Below are 18,740 nucleotides of genomic sequence, written 5' to 3'. Positions count from 1 at the left end.
GCCTCCTCTTCCCCAGACTAAACAACCCCAGTTCCCTCAGCTGCTCCTCACAGGACTTGTGTTCCAGGCCCTTCACCAGCTTCATAGCCCTTCTCTGAACATGCTGCAGGGCCTCAATATCCTTGTAGTGAGGGGTCCAAAACTGAACACAGTACTCCACCAGAGTACTGGAGTACTGGTGTGGCTCCACCAGAGCAGAGTACAGGGGGATGATCACCTCCCTGGTCCTGCTGGCTACACTATTCCTGATACAAGCCAGGATGCCATTGGCCTTCTTAGCCACCTGGGCACACTGCCAGCTCATGTTCAGGCGAGCATCAATCAGTACCCCCAGATCCTTTTCCTCCGCACAACTTTCCAGCCACTCTGCCTCAAGCCTGTAGTGCTGCATGGGGTTGTTGTGGCCAAAGCACGGGGCCTGGTACTTAGCCATGTTGAACCTCATCCCATTGGCCTCTGCCCATCAACAACATGTACAGGTCCCTCTGCAGGGACCTCCCACCCTCCAGCAGGTTGACACTTCCCCCCAGTTTGGTGTCATCTGAAAATGTACTGAGGCTGCACTCAATTCCCTCGTCCAAATAATCAATAAAGATATTAAAGAGGATGAGCCCCAACACCGACCCCTGAGGAACACCACTGGTGACCAGTTGCCAGCTGGATTTCAGTCCATTCACCACCACTTTCTGGGCCCAGCTGTCCATCCAGTTTTTAACCCAGCAGGGTGTACCTGTCCAAGCCATGGGCTACCAGCTTCTCCAGGAGAATACTGTGGAAGACCGTGTCAAAGGCCTTGCTGAAGTCTAGGTAGACTATGTCAACAGGCTTTCCCTCATCCACCAGGCAGTCACCTGGTCATAGAAGGAAATGAGGTTAGTCAGGCAAGACGTGCCTTTCATAAACCCATACTGGCTGGGCCTGATCCCCAGGTTGTCCTGCACATGCTGTGTGATTGCATTCAAGGTGACCTGTTCCATCACCTTTCCTGGCACCGAGGTCAGGCTGACAGGCCTGTAGTTCCCCAGTTCCTCCTTATGGCTCTTCTTCTAGATGGGCGTCACATTAGCACGTCTCTAGACATGTGGGACTGCTCCAGATGATCATAACTGCTAACAGATGATGGAAAGTGGCTTGCAATCACACACCATCAATCACATATCATCCTGTGTAACATGCTGTAGGTCACCCTGCTTGAGCAGGGGCTTGGACCAGATGATCTCTGAAGGTCCCTTCCAACTTCAACCATTCCATGATTCTGTGATCCACCAGCTCTCTCAGCACCGTCGGGTGGATCCCATCTGGCTGCATGGACTTGTGACAGTCCAGGTGGAGCAGCAGGTCTCTGTTTCCACCTGAACTGTGTGTGGGGTTTCTTCTGCTCCCTGTCCCAGGTCAGAAGGCTGAGTAGCCTGAGGATAAGTGGTCAGCCTAGTAAAGACAGATGCAAAGAAGGTGTTAAGAACCTCAGCCTTTTCCTTATCCTCAGTAGTCATGTCCCCCATTGTGTCCTGTAAAGGATGGAGATTCTCCTTGCCCTTTGTCTTACTGTGAAAATATTTGTTAAAACGTTTTTTGTTTGTTTGTTTGTTTGTTTTTGTTTTGTTTGTTCTTGTTTTTGTTTTGTTTGTTCTTGTTTTTGTTATCTTTTACCACAGTGACCAGGTTGAGCTCATACAAGGCTTTAGCATTCCTGATTTTTTTTTCCTCTGAATATGCTGGCAACCTCCTTGCGCTCTGCCTGAGCTGCCTGCCCCTTCTCCCACCAGACACAACCTCTCTTTTTCTCCGGGAAACTCAGCAAAAGTTCCCTGCGATGCGCTGAAAGCAGAAAGTTCTGAAAACTAAGTCTCCATAAGTGGGAAAAAGAAAAAAACAAACAAACAAACAAACAAAAACGGGTGGTTTGGGGGAGTAACCCGAAGGGTGCGGAGGGGTTAAGCCCCGCCGCCCCGGGGGCGGAGGCAGCCCGGCCGGGCTCTGCAGCCGCCGCCGCCCCGCACCTCGCCATGGGTCCGGCCGTGCGGTGGGGCTGAGCGGCGGCCCCCGGCCATGTCGCAGCGAGGGGACGGCGACCTCCCCGAGCAGTCGCCGCAGGCCCGGGGCGCCGTGACCGAGCTGCGGCGACGGGCGGAGGCAGAGCCCGGGCAGCGCTGGCCCCAGCCCCTCAGCGACGCCTTCCTGCTGAGGTTCCTGCGAGCCCGGGACTTCAACGTGGACCTGGCGTGGAGGGTAAGGTGGGGAGGGGGGCGTCACACCTCGGGGGTCCCCTCGTGTCACCCCCCCCGGGGGGGCTCGGAAATGGAGGTTGAGGGGTGAGGTGCTGCTCCCCGGGGGTGGACGGGTGGGTGATGCGCGCTGTTTGGGTGTTTCGTGGGTGTAGCAAAATGTTGGTCGTGGAGTAACGTGGGCACACGCCAGCTTGGTGTGACCCCACCAAAAGCAGCCACAAAGGTTATGGGAAATGTGGGAAGGTCACAGCTTCACTCAGGGAGCGGCATCCTTGCACGGGCATCCTTGAGGATCCTGCTTGGGCCACCTGCACCTAGTACACCTGCTGGTTTTGTTATACGTTTATAGTAACCCTAGTGTAAAGCTATCAGTAATAAGTTCCTTTCTCTTAGAGTTTGATGGTTTAACACCTTTCAGGCTTTGGTAGGTTTTGTTGCTTTCCTGGCTGTTTGCATGACTTTTTGCCCTATCGACAATGCATGCCTGTTTTCGGTACCCAAAGGTACAAATTATAATTAATTGTTTCCTTTTTTACATAAAGGAAACCACTAATCCTTCTCAACAGAAAGTATTTCCGGATCTTCCCAGGGCAAAAGCATTTATTTGCTTGTGCCAGTTGGGAACTGTGTTTCCATGGAATGTGATGCTGATGACAAAGCATCAAACAACAGACCCCACCATTTATTTTCTGACTTCTGTGTGCCATAGATCTTCCAAGTTCAGTGTTTCATGTTGCCACAACTAAATACTGTTTGCATGTGGGTATACTGCCGGATCAGGGTGGCTAAACAAGAATGTGAGAAATTGTATGATGCTCTTAATAATAACTAGCTTAAAAAATGTATTTTGTGTTTACCTCGCTTGATTCATAACATTGGCATTAGAGCTTTAAATCATCCCTCCTCAGCAGAAGAAGAAGCAAGTTAATCCAGATTCCTTTGGCTATTCATGCATCTCGCTTTTGCTTGAAGTTCATGAGATTGCTTATATCAGCTGTGTAGTAGCAATTGTAGGACTGTGCTGTTCTTTTATTTCTTTCCCAGCAAAAACTGCCCCCCCCCCAGTATTACTAGGTTCCAAAAAGTACAGCTTAATGAAGGTAATATGCACTCCTACATGTGTTGCAATACTGGAAGTTAATAATTGTGTAGACATGGCTACATGAATTGCTCAGAATTTGGTCCATACATTTCTTCTGATAAGTTGTGAGACATATTATAAATGAGACTACTCTTCAAGAGTGTAAAATCGAAGCTAGGTTTAGAGATTAGAGTCTACAGAGTAGCAGATTTCATATGCTCTGTGAGAGTCAGCCCTTTAGGGCTGGAGACCTGCTTTGGAAGAACCAAGTCTTTTTAGAATCTCTTCAGAATTTCTGTGTCTCTGCTGGTTATGAACTCTGTAAAGTTCTTGTTTGGACCCTTCTTTGTTCTGAGAGATTTTGATGATCAAAAACCACACATTTCAGCTTTCCACCTAAAATTTCTTTCTCCAAATGCAGCTTGTACTTAATCTTCCACATACCAGCTGACACTGATTTCTAGGTTACTTCCCTTTGGAAGTAGCATGGGAAGAACACGAGAAACACAAACACTTTTTTTTTTTTTTTATTTAATATCTGCAGTCAACGTGTTCTTAAAAAGCCCAAGAGAATTATTGTGCAAAAGTCTGTGGTGGTCATAAGATGAATATTCGTCCAGCCCAAGTGTGACTTTATGCAGAGGTTATAGGTTACATTAGTACTTCATCCTAGACAGAGCCCTCCTGTCGTCTGTCTAGACAGTGGGTGCTCCTCCCCTCCTGGTTAGATGTCCTCTCTCAGTTTGGAGTTGAGGCTGACACAGCCCCTTTTCCCCACTGGGCTTCTGTGTACTGCTGCATAGCACTTGTAGAGCAGTAAGGGATAATCAGAGTCTGTGGCTCTGTCAGTGCTTATGACCAAAAGATTGCAAGCTCTTCTCAAGCATCCTTCTTGGCATGGGCTTATACTTAGCCTTAAATATTAATTCAGAGTCTGGCCACTGACCAAGCTGTCTCTTGATGCATGCCTGGTTAATATGTGACACAGATCTATCTGATTATTGGCCTCCCTGGAATTTCAGTTTATCAGTGTTTGGATATCTTTCAGAAAATAATAATCTGGTAGATTGTGAAAAGACATTCAATTCCTGAGTCATTTATGTTAACTCATTGGAACAGAAATATTTTACATTTTCCTGCTGGCAATTCCAGACTTGTTTCGAAGTACTCATCTATTGATATATACATATGAAATGCTAGAAGAAAATTCACCACTGAAACAGGTATATGGTGCTGAAGAACTCAAAGGAGAACTAGAACTGTCTGTATGCTTTAAAATCAGCGATATATTTAATTAAGCTCAGTAGCAGACTGTTCTTTTTAGAAGAAAATTCTTTTCCTAATTTTGAATCACAGGAAAGTTTAATTTTGGCCACATGCCTTATCTTCAAAAGTGGATGGAGATGTCTGCATGAACCCTAACCACTTAAGGAGAAACCTCCAGAAGAAGAGATGAAATTAAGCAGATACCTTCCGCTATGGGATTTCAAATGTGTGAATGCTATCAGTGAGAATGGTTATGATGAAATCCTTAAATCCTATATGAAATCCTGTCACAGATATGTCTCCAGGAATAAACAGAAAGTCTGTTGACACAGGCTAACAATAACTGTCAAATAACACATCAAACCCTGAATAAGTCAATAAGACAGTTCTTGTCCTGTGAGACTTCAAAGCAATGCTTATATCCCCAAAACATTGACACTTAGAAGGAATGGTGTTACATTGTCACAAGCACTTCTGCTTGTGGCTTTGGAATCACCGTGAGAAATAAAGGTAGGGGTCAGATGTTGATCATAGAATATCACAAGTTGGGAGGGGCATGCAAGGATCGTAGGACTCCACAAAGGACTACATAAAAAATAGATGATAAGTCTGAGAGCATTGTCCAAACGCTTCTTGAACTCTGGCAGCTCAGTGCTGTGACTGCTGCCCTCGGGAGCCTGTCCCAGTGCCCGACCACCTTCTGGGTGCAGAACCTTTCCCTAACACCTAGCCTGACCCTCTCCTGTCCCAGCTCCATGATGTTCCCTTGGGTCCTTTGGAGAGAAGCAGCCATTACTGTGGCTGATACCAGCAATTCAAGCTAATATATTAAGCAAATATATTCTGCTTAAATTATATGGAAATCGGAGAATCACAGCATAATTTAAGTTGGAAGAGATCTGTGTAGATCATCTAGTCCAAACTCTTGCTTAGTGTGGGTCCACGTAGCAGATCAGTCAGGGCAAGGAGCAAACCTGTTACATCATGTTTTGAATGCTGCAAAAGATTTCAGTCTGGATATAAATTCATACCGGACCTGAGCATGTTGTTTGCTTGTTCATTTGTACAGGTATACCTACGAACTGTACGTGTTTTAAACTAAAAAGCAGGCCATGGGTCTCCATTAATGTGGCTAAAGCAATGGGTTTAATTCTTTTTTTTTTTTTTTTTTTTTTTTAATTTTAATGTGCCAGCTATGTTTAACTTTCTTGCTGTAATTAAAGATACTGTCACAGTACAATTCAGTAAAAATGCATCATTGAAATGCTTTTCCTAACACACCACTTAAACTTTTTAAGCATCCTTTTTAGAGCACTCAAAACCATCTAAATATCTAGGATCCTTTTAGGAGTTCTGGTTGACACAAAGGCATATATCTGGACTCATTCTTTGCCCTGCATTTGATTTATGGAGGAAACTTTGTGGTGCAAGTAAGTTGCATAGAAAATCTAGGATGTACAGTATGTGTCAAACATCCTGCTGTATGTGCATACTACATGTATACTTGCGTAGTGTCTGAATACTGCTGGATTTCAGGCTTTATCTCTGAGGATCTTCACAGCAGTCAAATATAACTACTAAGTTCAAACCAGTTACTTGGCTGATTTTCAGACCTTTTGCCAATGAGAGATATGATGAAAAGGGTGGAAGAGCCCTTGGTAGGCTCTCTGAACTGACTGTTGAGGAAACATAAAACAGTTGGCCACTCTTCCCTTTGTGCTAAGCCAAATGCCTAAACTTATGCTCGTGCCTGTCTTCTCCCAGCTGGTGAAGAGGTAATACATGTGGAATTAGGGAAGTTCTGTGTCCATATAAAAATATTTTAAATTCTATGCCAGTATATGCTCAATCTTTAAATTCTCTGTGTAGATGAAAGCGCATATATAAGAAATGTAAAACACACACACACCTTTTTGCATATATTTATGTTTATAGTGGTTCTGTAACAAACACTGTTGTCCAGTTCTTTTAATTCTAACTAAAGTACTAAGTTCACTTTTCTTTGTTTTGCATCACATGAAACTTGGATTAATCAGTAACATTTCTATCTCCAATGTTCAGAAATCTGGAACTATCCCCAAAAGACCTCAGGAAAAAGCTCTTAATTAATGCTTAACTCCAGACAGTGGAGTTTTTCATCCAGCTTTAGCCATTTATCAAGCTATCTTGCATCTATTTTCAGATGCTCAGCAGCTTCTAAGTAGGTTACTCAGTTTGTAAACACAGATAATTACACATTGAGATGTTTTCCTTGTAGGTGCATGAGACATTTTTATTACATTTACATTGCATTTATCCAATGTAATCCATGCTTCTGTTTTTCCTGATTATATTAAGTTGCTTTATCTTCTTCATTCAGACTGATTATTATATGTAAAGTTTACATTTTCCCCTGCTGCTTTTAGCTGAAAAGTTTCCTATGTTTTAAATATTCCACATGGATTTCTGCATTTAAACAATATTAAAGTAGATATTTTCAAAATATAGTAAAACTGTAAGTATGTAGTGCTAATTTTTGAATTCAGTTACATATGTAGGAATTACTCATGTAAATAGCTCCGTGTGACTGGAGTGTGTCCAGCTGCTAAGAAAGTGATTGTTTACATAAATAAAGACTGAAAGAACATGTCTCCAAACTAGCTGCAGATGCTGTGGAGGGTTGCTAACGTCTACTTCAGCCATAAATCACTATTTCAGGTAATTAAATCACATGGTTTCAAAATCTGAGAGCAATTTACTTTGTAGCTTCCTGGACAAGGGAGGTAGGGCTGGAGCTTAGCCATGCCTCTGTAAAAAGATGTAGCATTTGCCCACGTCATGGAAGGTGTCAGAAGTGTTCCAACCGTATATTTATTGCTGAATGGACAGTCAGTAGGTAAATTATATCTTTCATAAAGATCTTGAGTGTGTCGCAAACCGTGAACACCTTTCCTTTCCTCTCCAGGCTCAGAACTTGAGCTCTTGCTGTTTTTAACTTGGGAAAGGTTCATGCTCATGAAAAGAAGAAATGAACTGTACTGACAAATTGGGATTATTCAGGGGATTGAGTAAACATATTTATTCTCATCTTGGTTTTGGCAGGCAGCTCTTCAAAATCTGTGGAAAACATTTAAGTAATTGTTAATTAGTTCATTATGTTGTGGTACAACTGAAGTTAGTAGAATAGGGACAAAGGATGCAGCTACAGATGTTTGGTTAGATGTTTGGTGCTCTTTAAGCATCTGTGTTGGAAAGACAAAGGAAAAGAACACAGTATGTTAACAGTGCTGTCTGGTTGTCACAAAAAAAGTGCTCTTTATTGATGCTGGACTCTTTATGTGGCACCTCATCAGGCCTATTTTTGCAATCACAGTGAATTTCTGTTCCAGAGATTAACTTCTTTTCCCCCACTACTTCCCCACCGCCTGTTTTGTTTGGTTGTTAAATTAACCTAGACTAGAACATATATAAGACTAAGTAAAATTCTATAGCACTTATATGTTTCTTTTTTACAGTGTATGTCTTAGGATGAGGTTTTTATCAACTTGCTCATTGCCAAATCACATGGGATTTTAGTGTGGCTGTTGAACTCTCTCGTTTTTGTACCTATAAACACATATTTATAGGTTGTATTTCCAGGAAGGATATAGACAATTGCTGAGCAGTGCATCATCTATTTGTAAATAAATTATGTTAACAAACAATAATGCCCTGTAAATAGTTCCCTCATGACAATTTTTTTGAGAGACCTTAAAAATAACTCAGGACCTTCATTTAAGAAGAGCCTTAAGCTGAAGAAAAATGGTATGTTGTATACTAAATGATACAAGAAACTTGAAAGTAGAAGGAAGAATAAGAAATTACTGCTAAGACTAATTATCTAACATAAGCGGGCTATGAGGTAGACCATGGTGAATCTTTGGTTTCACTCCTGAGTCTGTAGCTACTCTGATGCTGTGATGTTCCAAGGGATGGATTCAGTATCCACTGAGGTTCCTTCCAACCATTCTATGAAGATGGTGAAGAAAATCATCCTTGCATAGCTATGAGAAATGTTGTTATTTATTAAAGGTTATGTTTTATTAGCTGGAGATTGACAGTTCTTTTAATTCTACTGCTTCTGTTCCAGAATGTGGTATAACTTAGAGATGAGTAAATACAAATTAACAGAAATAAAAGAGTGTTGGCTGATGTTTTTTCTTTTGCTGAACATACTTTATTTGTGCAACTGTACTGAGGATGATTGTTTTCTTGCTGTTTGATGAAATATAGCAACAATTTGAAAGGCTGGCCTGTGTGTGCTACCTTTGAGATTTAAATGTGTGTGTGAGTTTGTTGTGAAATGAGGTACTGAAACATTCTGATGCACTTAGATCCTGTGAAAATCTCAGTTAGGAGTCCAAACTGTAGCTATCTAGGAAATTTTAATGCAAAATTTAAATTATTTTCTAGAGCTATCCCTCTACTCTACAAAGTCACTTCTGGACAATTTAGCACAGCAGAGGTAGATCATAGCTGATGAATTTACAGAAAGCTTTATAAAAAACAGCCACTGTAACTCCTTACTTACCTATACAAAATGTCGTAAATAAACTTTAGTTGCAGGGCACAGCAGTTCCTTTTCTCTACCACCACTTAATTTCTTTATTTTAAAAGGGAAACGATAATTAAACTGGGAAATTGGAACTAGTGCATCACCGATTTATTATTTCACAGTCCATCTCTACAATAATCTTTCACAATATTACCTGTAATTCCTCTACCTAGATGTTATCTCAGAAAGAAACACCTTTAATTGACTCTTCCTTAGATTTAGGCCATTTCCTTTCAACACATAGCCCTTCCTATCCTTTAGAAAAGCCTGCATATGATGCTGCCTTCCAGCCTTGGGAACAAGGGCAGCAATCATGTTCCTGACAATGGGCAGAATCTTTGTTTTAGCAAAATGGGTTCTCGTTATTTCCACTCTGGGGTCTGATAGGTAATGGGAGAGATGAATCCACTACACTGTTTTGTTTTGTAATTTCAGAGGGATAGGAAGGACTGAAAATGTGCTTAAGATATGCTGATGACCATATGTGTTTCAAACAGTAAAATGAACTTATTAATAATTGTGTATACAAAATGGGCCCAGACTTTGGGGGGAGGAGGGTGAGGAAGGAATTGTCCTCTGTAAGAAACTTTTTTTTAATGTATTTTACATAGAAACTACTGCTGCTTTCTACGTAGTCCAATTTTTTCTGACATAAAATAATAACTGGAGTCCATTAACAAGTTGATAGGATTCTAAATTCATAATGACTTGCTCATTTGATGAAGGATAGCAGCCTTCTGTTTCTAGGAGCGATTTTCTTAAAATGCACAGTGAAATGATAGCTAATATGATGAATTAAACCTCTGACTGTGACCACATGTTGAAAAGCACATTTTTAACTGTGATTTTTATGTAATACCTGATGCAAATCTGACATGCACATTTATTTTTTCCAGTTACTGAGGAATTACCAGAAATGGAGAATTGAATGCCCAGAAATAAGTGCAGATTTACAACCATCTTCTATTCTTGGTCTTCTGCATGCTGGCTATCACGGAGTCCTGAGATCCAGAGACCCATATGGAAGCAAAGTTCTAATATACAGAATTGGTGAGTGACAAAATTTCTTGGACATGTTTCATACCTGGTTTTTGCACGAATGTTTTTATGTGTGTTTTTGTTTGTTTGTTTAATTCTCACAATTTCAGCAGCAAGATAAAAGTATTTTATGGGTATAACACTGGGAGTTGATAAAAATGGAAGATGATATCAGAATATCTTAACTAGAAAAGTAATATATTTATTGCTCCCTGTTAGAAATACCTTTAAGATAAAGATGGATTCATTGAGCTGCAACAGTTATATCATTTGACTTATCACTAGTATGGCTAAAGCTATACAGTCCTTTATGATGGACTGATTTTCTTTTAAATAGAATTATTATGTCTGCATCAAAAAAAGTCTTAAGGCTAAAAGCCTGAAGGTTAGAAGCATAAAACTTACAAGAATATGCAGTTATTTAGCCTTGAGTTACCAAGCATTAATTTTGTTCCTATGGGAATTTTCAAAGCTGTATGCTAAGACTGTGCTGGTGCAGCTGCAGCCGCCAGCACAGAGTGGAGAGATGGAACAGAAAAAAGGCACACATCTAGCCATGTAGCAACATTCAGCTTACATGAGGATGAGTTCACTGGGTTTTCACTACTTAGATGTATGTAGCTGAAGAGCCCTGTTAGTAAGATACACTCTGAACATCCTTGGTTTGTATGATGCACTCCCCAAAATCTTTTAAAAAAGTTAAATGATCACATGATGCCATGCTTCTTTGTGCTTGTGTTGGACATAGGAATGATTTTTGCCAACTTTCAAATAATTTTTTTAATATCAGCTCATCTAGCAGAAGGAAAGGCTTTTCTTTAAAAAGTTGTGCTCTCTGAAGATTGTGTCCAGGGTTAATGCCAATACCATACAATTCTTTTTCAGGCCTCAGAAATGAAAATGGGATTCACTGAATCTTCGCAGTATTACTGTACTGAAGAAAAATTATATGAATTGGCTATGAGTTGATGATCAGTTCCTGAAGGCCATAGACAATGATTAGCCCATTTGAGCTATACTGTGCTTTGTTTTGGTTTCTGCTAAAATGACAGTTACTGACTTAAGCCGTTCCTGTCAAAATCTTCTACTGGATTCTACAGTAGATGTCACACACTACTCTGGTACCATCTACAGAAATAGAAATAGCATCAAAGATAACTGATGGAACAGGCGCATAAAAGAATTTCTGTACTGGCAAATCTGTTTAATTCAGAACCTTTGATATAGCTGCTTACTTTTTCTTGAGAAGAACATCAGAAGCAGTAGCAAGTGAAAGTACAAGTGTATGTTGTATGCTTGTGGTAATGCAGTGTAATCTTATTTACTCTTCAGGACAATGGGATCCCAAGTTATTTACAGCATATGATGTGTTTCGTGTAAGTTTGATCACATCTGAACTCATCGTAAAGGAGACTGAAACTCAGAAGAATGGAGTCAAGGCTATCTTTGATCTTCAAGGGTGGCGATTTGCTCATGCATTTCAAATCAGTCCAGCAGTGGCCAAGAAAATTGCTGCTGTGCTCACAGTAAGTATAACATACTGCTTTATGTTACTTCACGGCTATAACTCCCAATTTTTCTTCCATTGAAACTTATGGTAATTTTTCCTTCCATAGACATTTTTAGAGGTCATGCAGTTTGAAAGAACAAAAACTTAAATCCATGAAATGTCACACAGCTGAGGCATAAGCTGTGCTCGACTTGACTTAAAGTCTGTTCATGTATAGCAGCAAATGCCCTTTAACCTCTGATGTTTTATTAGAATTCCACTTGCCTGTTACAATACAGGAATTTCATGAGTAGATGAAGCCTACTTTTGTAATGATCTTTTCTGTTCTACTCTTTTGTACATTAACTTGTCGTTCAAAACCTTTTTATTTCTTTTTTTTTTTTTTTTCCCCACTGAGACTCAGAGAAGGTGAGAAATAGCATGTGCTGGGAGCATTTAAGAGCAAGAGAACAATAACTTGTTGGCCAGTATGGATGATGCCACACCACCATCCATGTGCTACCAACAGTGTACAATGTTTATTTTGATTGCTTTTCTCACCAACACGAGCATTATTTTGTGCAACTTAGTGCTACCTCACCTCCTGACTTTAACAACACTTGCAGGGATCTTACTGTCTTTAAGATTTTTCCTTTTTGTCAAATTTGGTTGAATTTTACTAATGAATTTGACAAAAAAAAAAAAAAAGAGGGGAAGGAGACAGAGAATTGACAAGCAGGCTACACTGTACTTGTACTGTATTTGTGCTATTTTCCTTCTGAAGTTAAGCTAAAAATCAGTAATAATAAAACCGTTAACCTATGATGTAGAAATGAGCTAGGGACATAATCTCTCACTTTGATTTGTTAAGGGTCGTGTCTGAGGTTTGTCTGAGGTTGATTCGAAGCTTAGTCAGTGAGCTAATAGCATCAGAATTTCATCCATTCTTCATTTTTGATATTTACTATAGAACTTCAATGAAACTAGCAGGTATAACCCCCCCCCCTTTTTTTTCCCCATCTAGAATAAGACAAATCTCATTCATATGATTCTGGGCCAGATCTCACTAAAACAGCCATTGAGAGTGTTTCAGTCGATTTCTGAGGCACTAAACTAGTTACTAGTAATTTCATGACCTTGAAATTGAGAGCAGAAATTATGTATAATTATATTCACAATTAAATCTTAAGGTTTGAATCCATTACCTCAAACCAGGAAATTCTTTGAATGGAATGTTTCCATCATGACTTATTTCAGATTTATTTTATGCTTTTTAGGCTTCTAAAGGCTTAATATAGCTATTGAAAAAGAGGGAAAAACAGATTGTGTTTCTAGTGTTGTTTTCTTGTATAAGGAATCAACTGGGTTTTTTTGTTTGTTTTTTAGATTCTTTTCATCTTTCTAGCTGGGTTCATATACTTCTCCCAGAGATTATTTTAGTGTTAATTGATATGTTTATAAAAAATAATTAGGGACGTTGTTTTCAACTCTATGTTTTTCTTAAGAAATGTATCTTTCTTGCAAATTATTATCCTGTATGGAGAAACAGAAATTAATAGAAAGGAAATAAATGCAATACAGAGTGGAAAGCATAGTACCATCAGTAACGAACATCAGCATGAAAAAAATCTATTATCCACAGGCAAAACCAAATTGTTTTGTATAGAACAGTAGCCTTTAAACATATAAAACATAATAATGTGTAGTAAACCTAAAACCTGACAGTTTTGAGGTCTTTATCATACATTAAAATCTAATAGATTTTGCACTTAAATGCATGTGTTTTTTGTTTGTTTGTTTTCCTTAGCCATAGAATAGTGCATGAAATAAGGAGAAAAGGACTATTGTATTAGTGGGAAGAACTGTTTGTGACAAGTGCCATTTTTATAAGCAGAAAAACTCTGGTTGCAATAGTAGTATCGGAGAGATATGAATGGAACTTATTTTTACCCTATTTTATAATACTGTCTTTGAGCACTGCCATACTTCCTTTAAACTTGCAAAGTTGTGGTACTTCTTCATGAATCTTGAATCCAACTGTCAGTATTTCAAACTATAAAGGCTGTATAGAAGATGCAATTTTAATTTTATGAGAGTAATCTTACTGTAAAACTGAAGTTCTGTCTTGGGTAAATTTTTGCTACTTTTAAGACTTTTCTCTGGATAATATTTTATTATATTATTGTATTATATTTATTTAATTTTATTATATTGTATTTAACTTAAAGATAGCAACTTTGATAGTTTGTGTGTATATGTATATAAGGAAAAGAAAATACCTATTTTCCTCCAGGTTGTGAATTGCCAATGAAAACACTAGATAGCTTTTTGGTAAAGGAGCAGCAGGATCTCTGCTGTGGAGGAAAAGCTTAGCACAAGCTTCATGTGCATTACTTACGTGCAATTCGTTTTTCATGCTTGTTTTTTTAAGTCAGCCTCTTCATATACTGATTTTTTTTTTTCTAATTCGAGGAACAAGATATGCTTTTCTAAGCAGTGTAAACTAAGAGCACTCCAAAGTGCAGGAATTAGCAAGGTCAGGAAGAATTCTTTAACCTATGGACTAGGTAGTCTTCACAGATTTGTCCTTAACAATAGAATCTTTTCAATAATTCCTTTTTCTCATGCTGTTTTTCATGTATGTTGACAGGATTCCTTTCCACTAAAAGTTCGAGGTATCCACTTGATTAATGAGCCTTTATTCTTCCATCCAGTCTTTGCTCTAATTAAGCCTTTTCTCACTGAAAAAATAAAGCAACGGGTGAGTGCACACAAACATTTCTTTCTACCACAAAACCCCTACGTTACAATCTGCAGCATTTCCTTTAGGATCTGAATACTGAAGAGGATACGTCATGTTTATGTCTTAATACTATACTGGCCTCTGGAATCTAATTGTAAAACATTCACAGTTACCAATAATGTGAGAGTTGCAAGTGTTTGATGTTGTTAAGTGTTTGTTGTTTAATCTTTTTGTAAAGATTAAAAAAAAACGTGGTAACTCAAGAGGGTTGGTTTAAATAACTTGCTTAAGGTCACACAGCAAAACTTCTGCAGAATTAGGAAGAAATAGGTCCCAGATCTCCTAGCATTCAGTCTATAAATGCCAGTGAGAAATTGTCACTGTTCAGTGACATTATGCTCTAAGTTGTGCAAAATTAGTAGAAGACAGCTATCCAGTTCTGTAAAAGCTGCAGAGGCATTTATGCATCAATAAAGAGGTCAGGCTGAAGTTCAGATTTATTTTCCAAGCAGCTTCTTAGCTGTTGCAAATAATTTTGTAGTTTTAAATTGGAAAACTCTGCATTTGGATGCAAAAGCATGCCAAGAATTCTGGAAGAATTCTGGTTTATTGCAATACAGGAAGGAAATATTGAATGTTTCAGCTGGCAGAAGAGGAAATGCTGTGAAGTGTTAATAGCAGAGCTAAGGTACAAAATAAACAGCACAGTCTTTTAATATTCTCCCTCTGAGGCCTCCTTGTGCCTCCAATGCACATGGATCTTGTGCATTTACAGTAGCTGCTGCACTCCAGGACAGTAAAGCAAGATTTTCACTGTTAGTGACGTTTGCCAGTCCCCTTTTTCTTAGCATGTGCGTTTTGTTATGGTAGAGAGGCAGGATTACTTCTGCCAGCCTTGTGTAGTCACTCACTGACACACAGATGATAAAGAAAAGAATACATTCCAGCAGCCTGATGCTGTGGCCCTTCCCCTGTCATATTAATGTCCATGTAACAGCCCCCTATCACCAGATCCAGCTCAGAGAATCTCTGGGGGCTAGAATTCAAAAAGTGGGAAAGAGGACAGATGGACAGTAAAGGCCTGAAAGAAGACAAACCAAATATCATGATTCATGGAATGGCTTAGAGTTGCAGGTATAAGCTGAAAAGAAACTAGAAGGACCAGTTCCCCATACTTTCATAGGAATAATTACTATTCACTCATTATCTTAGTGCCTGATGTGGAAGCATTAAAGGCAGCTAGCTACATTTTGAGTGAACGTGTTTGTAGTGTTTGTGTAATAATAATCACAGAAAATTCTTGTCAATTTTTAATAAGAGACCTATAAAATTTCCTGACCGAAATTAATGGACAAGGCTTCAAATCAGCTATAATAAAGCAAGAAAAGAACAATTAGAATGACTGCATTAAAAGGGTTAAAGTGGAGGAGCAGTCCAGGATCTAATTTCTTCTGGAACTGAATTGTAAGGACTGAAATGTAAGACAGGTATTCTTCTGAATATCCACCTTGGTACCTGTCTGAATTTACATACCTAGCACATAATGTTGAGTGTAAATGCATATAGCAGGACCAGATAGGAATAGCCAGGTGTCCTGGTTTCAGTTAGAACAGAATTAATTTTCTTCCTAGTAGCTGGTGGAATGCTGTGTTTTGGCTTAGGATGAGAAGAGATAACACCCCGATGTTTTAATTAGGATGAGATAACACCCCGATGTTTTAATTGTTGCAGAGCAGTGCTTATACCAAGCCAAGGACACCTCAGACTTTCGCTCTGTCCTGCCAACAGGCAGGCTGGGGGTGCAGTAAGAGCTGGGAGGGGACAGACCCAGGACAGGTGACCCGAATTAGCCAAAGGGGTATTCCATACCATCTGACGTCATGCTGAACAATATATAGGGGTGGCTAGCTGGGGGGAGGGGGCCGGACTGCTCGGGGTTAAGCTGGGCATCGGTCAGCGGGTGGTGAGCAATTGCATTGTGCATCACTTGTTTGTACATATTATTAGTAGTAGTACTATTATCATCATTGTACTATTATTATTATTATTATTATTATTATTATTATTATTTTCCTGTCTTATTAAACTGTCTTTATCTCAACTCACGGGCTTCACTTTCCATTTCTCTCCCCCGTCCCAGAGAGGGAGGGGGGAGGGTGAGCGAACGGCTGCGTGGTGTTTAGCTGCCAGCCGGGTTAAACCACGACACCAGGTGTCAAACATTTTTTTTTTTTTCTGAAATGACTGAAAAGCAGCTATGCGATACCCATCATGACAAGACCAAACCCCAGTATTCCCTGGTTTAGGTCAGTTTATCTACATGGGTGTAGTTAGTTTTGGCTCTTGTGCTTGGAGCTGCATAAAATGCAGTTCTTTGTCTGCACATTGATTGAACATGGACTAAAACACAGACTGAACAATCATTAAGCAGGAGAGAGTTCGAGCATCCATGTGAAACTTGCTTACACAGTACTTTCTTCCTCATTGAAGGAACTCATTATGAACACTTATTTAGTAGAACCAAGCTGAGGGCTTAAGCCCTTGCATTGAGTTTGCTGTCTGTTTTCACCCATGAGTCTAACAGCTGTTCTGAAGTAAATGTTTTTCATATATTTTCTTTAGGTGCATATGCATGGAAATAACTACATGCAGAGTCTGACTGAACACTTTCCAGTCAGCATTCTCCCACAGGAATATGGAGGGGAAGGAGTCTCCTTCGAAGAGCTGGCCAAGGAATGGACTGACTTCATAATGTCGTGTGCAGATTATCTCCAGAGCATTTCTCTGGTTGCCCATAAATAACCTTATGGCAGTATTACAGCAGATCATGAAGACTGGAAGTGGAAATAAGTTTAATATGAAATCTTTCATGTAAACTTGAAGTTGCTGTAAATGGAAGCAGTATGTCTTTGCGGGGCACTGAGGGTTACATTGACTGCACTTTAATAGTAACTGGAGTGTATCTGTATGTACATCTGAGGAGACTAATGAATTCTAAATGTTTGCGATACTGTTTGTAACTGATTAAGTTGTATGTCAGTAGTTGTGCATTGGATAGGACATTATTGATACTGCTCCTGTTAAGTCATTGGAGAAAACTCCTGTGTCCAGAACCTTATGCTTAGCTCTTTTATCTTGGCTTGATGATTAAATACAAAGCCAAATAATTTAAGTAGAACAGAATGTGAATGGGGTAGACTAGTTGCAGAAGTATGAATACAAGCCTAATTTACAACTGGGGGAAAGAGGCTGCTTTTTGGATTGATCTCAGGGAAATGGTTGTTTTGTTAGTTTGCGCTGCTAAGATTGCACAGTCAAATTGAGAATTAGTCAGCAATAGTGAAACATTTGTTATCTCTGTGCTGCTTGTGCAGCTTCCCATTTTGTGCTAATTAACACAGTAATCTGCTAGTTTCATAGAGGAAGATGAGAAAAACACCATGTACGTGTTCTTCAAAGGACAGCATGAACCAAGAGGAACTGTTAAGAGAGTCAAAAGAACTTTGAAAATTCTGATTTTCGTCCTTCAGAGATATTGTCTGTGAACAAGTTATAAGCAACCCAGTAATGCGAACACTTTTAATTCCTGCTGTAGAGTGTTAGAGGTCAAGAGCTCTTAGCTGTTTGCAGTATCAGTTTGTTTTGAAGGGTGAAGTAAATTATCCTTCATACATCTGAGCTTTAGAAATATCTGTTCTGTGGTATATGGGTGCTTGTAGGTCACTTTGAGCCTCAGCTTAGGAGTTGCTGGCTGTCTTCCGTTTTATCTTCGGAAAAGTAATTGGTATCTTGCCAGCTTACGTCGTGTTGGGCACTGGATGATTTAACTTTCTGTCAAGTCTTATATGTAATGAAAAAAATCTGTCTGTAGTTATGGAAAATGGATTTTTCTAAGGGACATGATTCATATATGAGTACTGTATATGTATAAGTTGTCACGTATATTACATAGCAGTAACATCCTACATTCCTCAATATTTAATAATCTGAAATGTTAATTTACTTTTGACTCTGTTTTTTGTTAAAATTCCTGAAATACAGCAACTGCTGGAGTTCATTTACACAATTTTTATCTCTCTTTTGTAACAAACCAGGGGTCTTTACATAAATACTAGATATTTAAGCATTCCATGTGAATGTTCATATAAATGAATCATTAATTACTTCTCAGGTAGCTAGAAGTGCTTAACTTCAGTTATTTTGAAATCATTAGAACATTGGAATGCTGTATTAATATATGTTTAGGGGAGAGAAATAAGAATATCTTACTAAGTCAGAAATGTCTTATTTTACTTTATTATTGATACTCTGTTATTGCAAAA

The 18,740-nt window shown here is 39.3% G+C and overlaps 1 protein-coding gene across 1 annotated transcript; it reads left to right on the top strand.

The window, feature by feature from the left end:
* The first annotated feature begins 1,965 nt into the window (after positions 1-1,965).
* On the top strand, positions 1,966-17,365 carry TTPA (alpha tocopherol transfer protein). The gene is made up of 5 exons (XM_084510441.1): positions 1,966-2,229; positions 10,045-10,198; positions 11,519-11,712; positions 14,326-14,436; positions 17,041-17,365. The coding sequence occupies exons 1-5, from the start codon at positions 2,050-2,052 to the stop codon at positions 17,218-17,220; spliced, it is 819 nt and encodes a 272-aa protein (XP_084366567.1). The 5' UTR covers positions 1,966-2,049; the 3' UTR covers positions 17,221-17,365.
* Positions 17,366-18,740: the final 1,375 nt, after the last annotated feature.

This window comes from Aythya ferina, assembly GCF_964211825.1.
Source record: "Aythya ferina genome assembly, chromosome: 2".
NCBI classification, from domain to species: domain Eukaryota; kingdom Metazoa; phylum Chordata; class Aves; order Anseriformes; family Anatidae; genus Aythya; species Aythya ferina.
Note: the sequence above shows the minus strand (reverse complement) of the source record. Positions and strands in the feature narration are given on the sequence as shown.

What these genes read in the sequence shown, in the direction of transcription:
- TTPA (XM_084510441.1), top strand. Translation starts at nt 2,050, where the DNA reads ATGTCGCAGCGAGGGGACGGCGACCTCCCCGAGCAGTCGCCGCAGGCC. An exon ending in AGTTCTAATATACAGAATTG is followed by an intron (nt 10,199 to 11,518) that starts GTGAGTGACAAA and finishes TTTACTCTTCAG; the next exon opens with GACAATGGGATCCCAAGTTA. An exon ending in CTGAAAAAATAAAGCAACGG is followed by an intron (nt 14,437 to 17,040) that starts GTGAGTGCACAC and finishes TATTTTCTTTAG; the next exon opens with GTGCATATGCATGGAAATAA.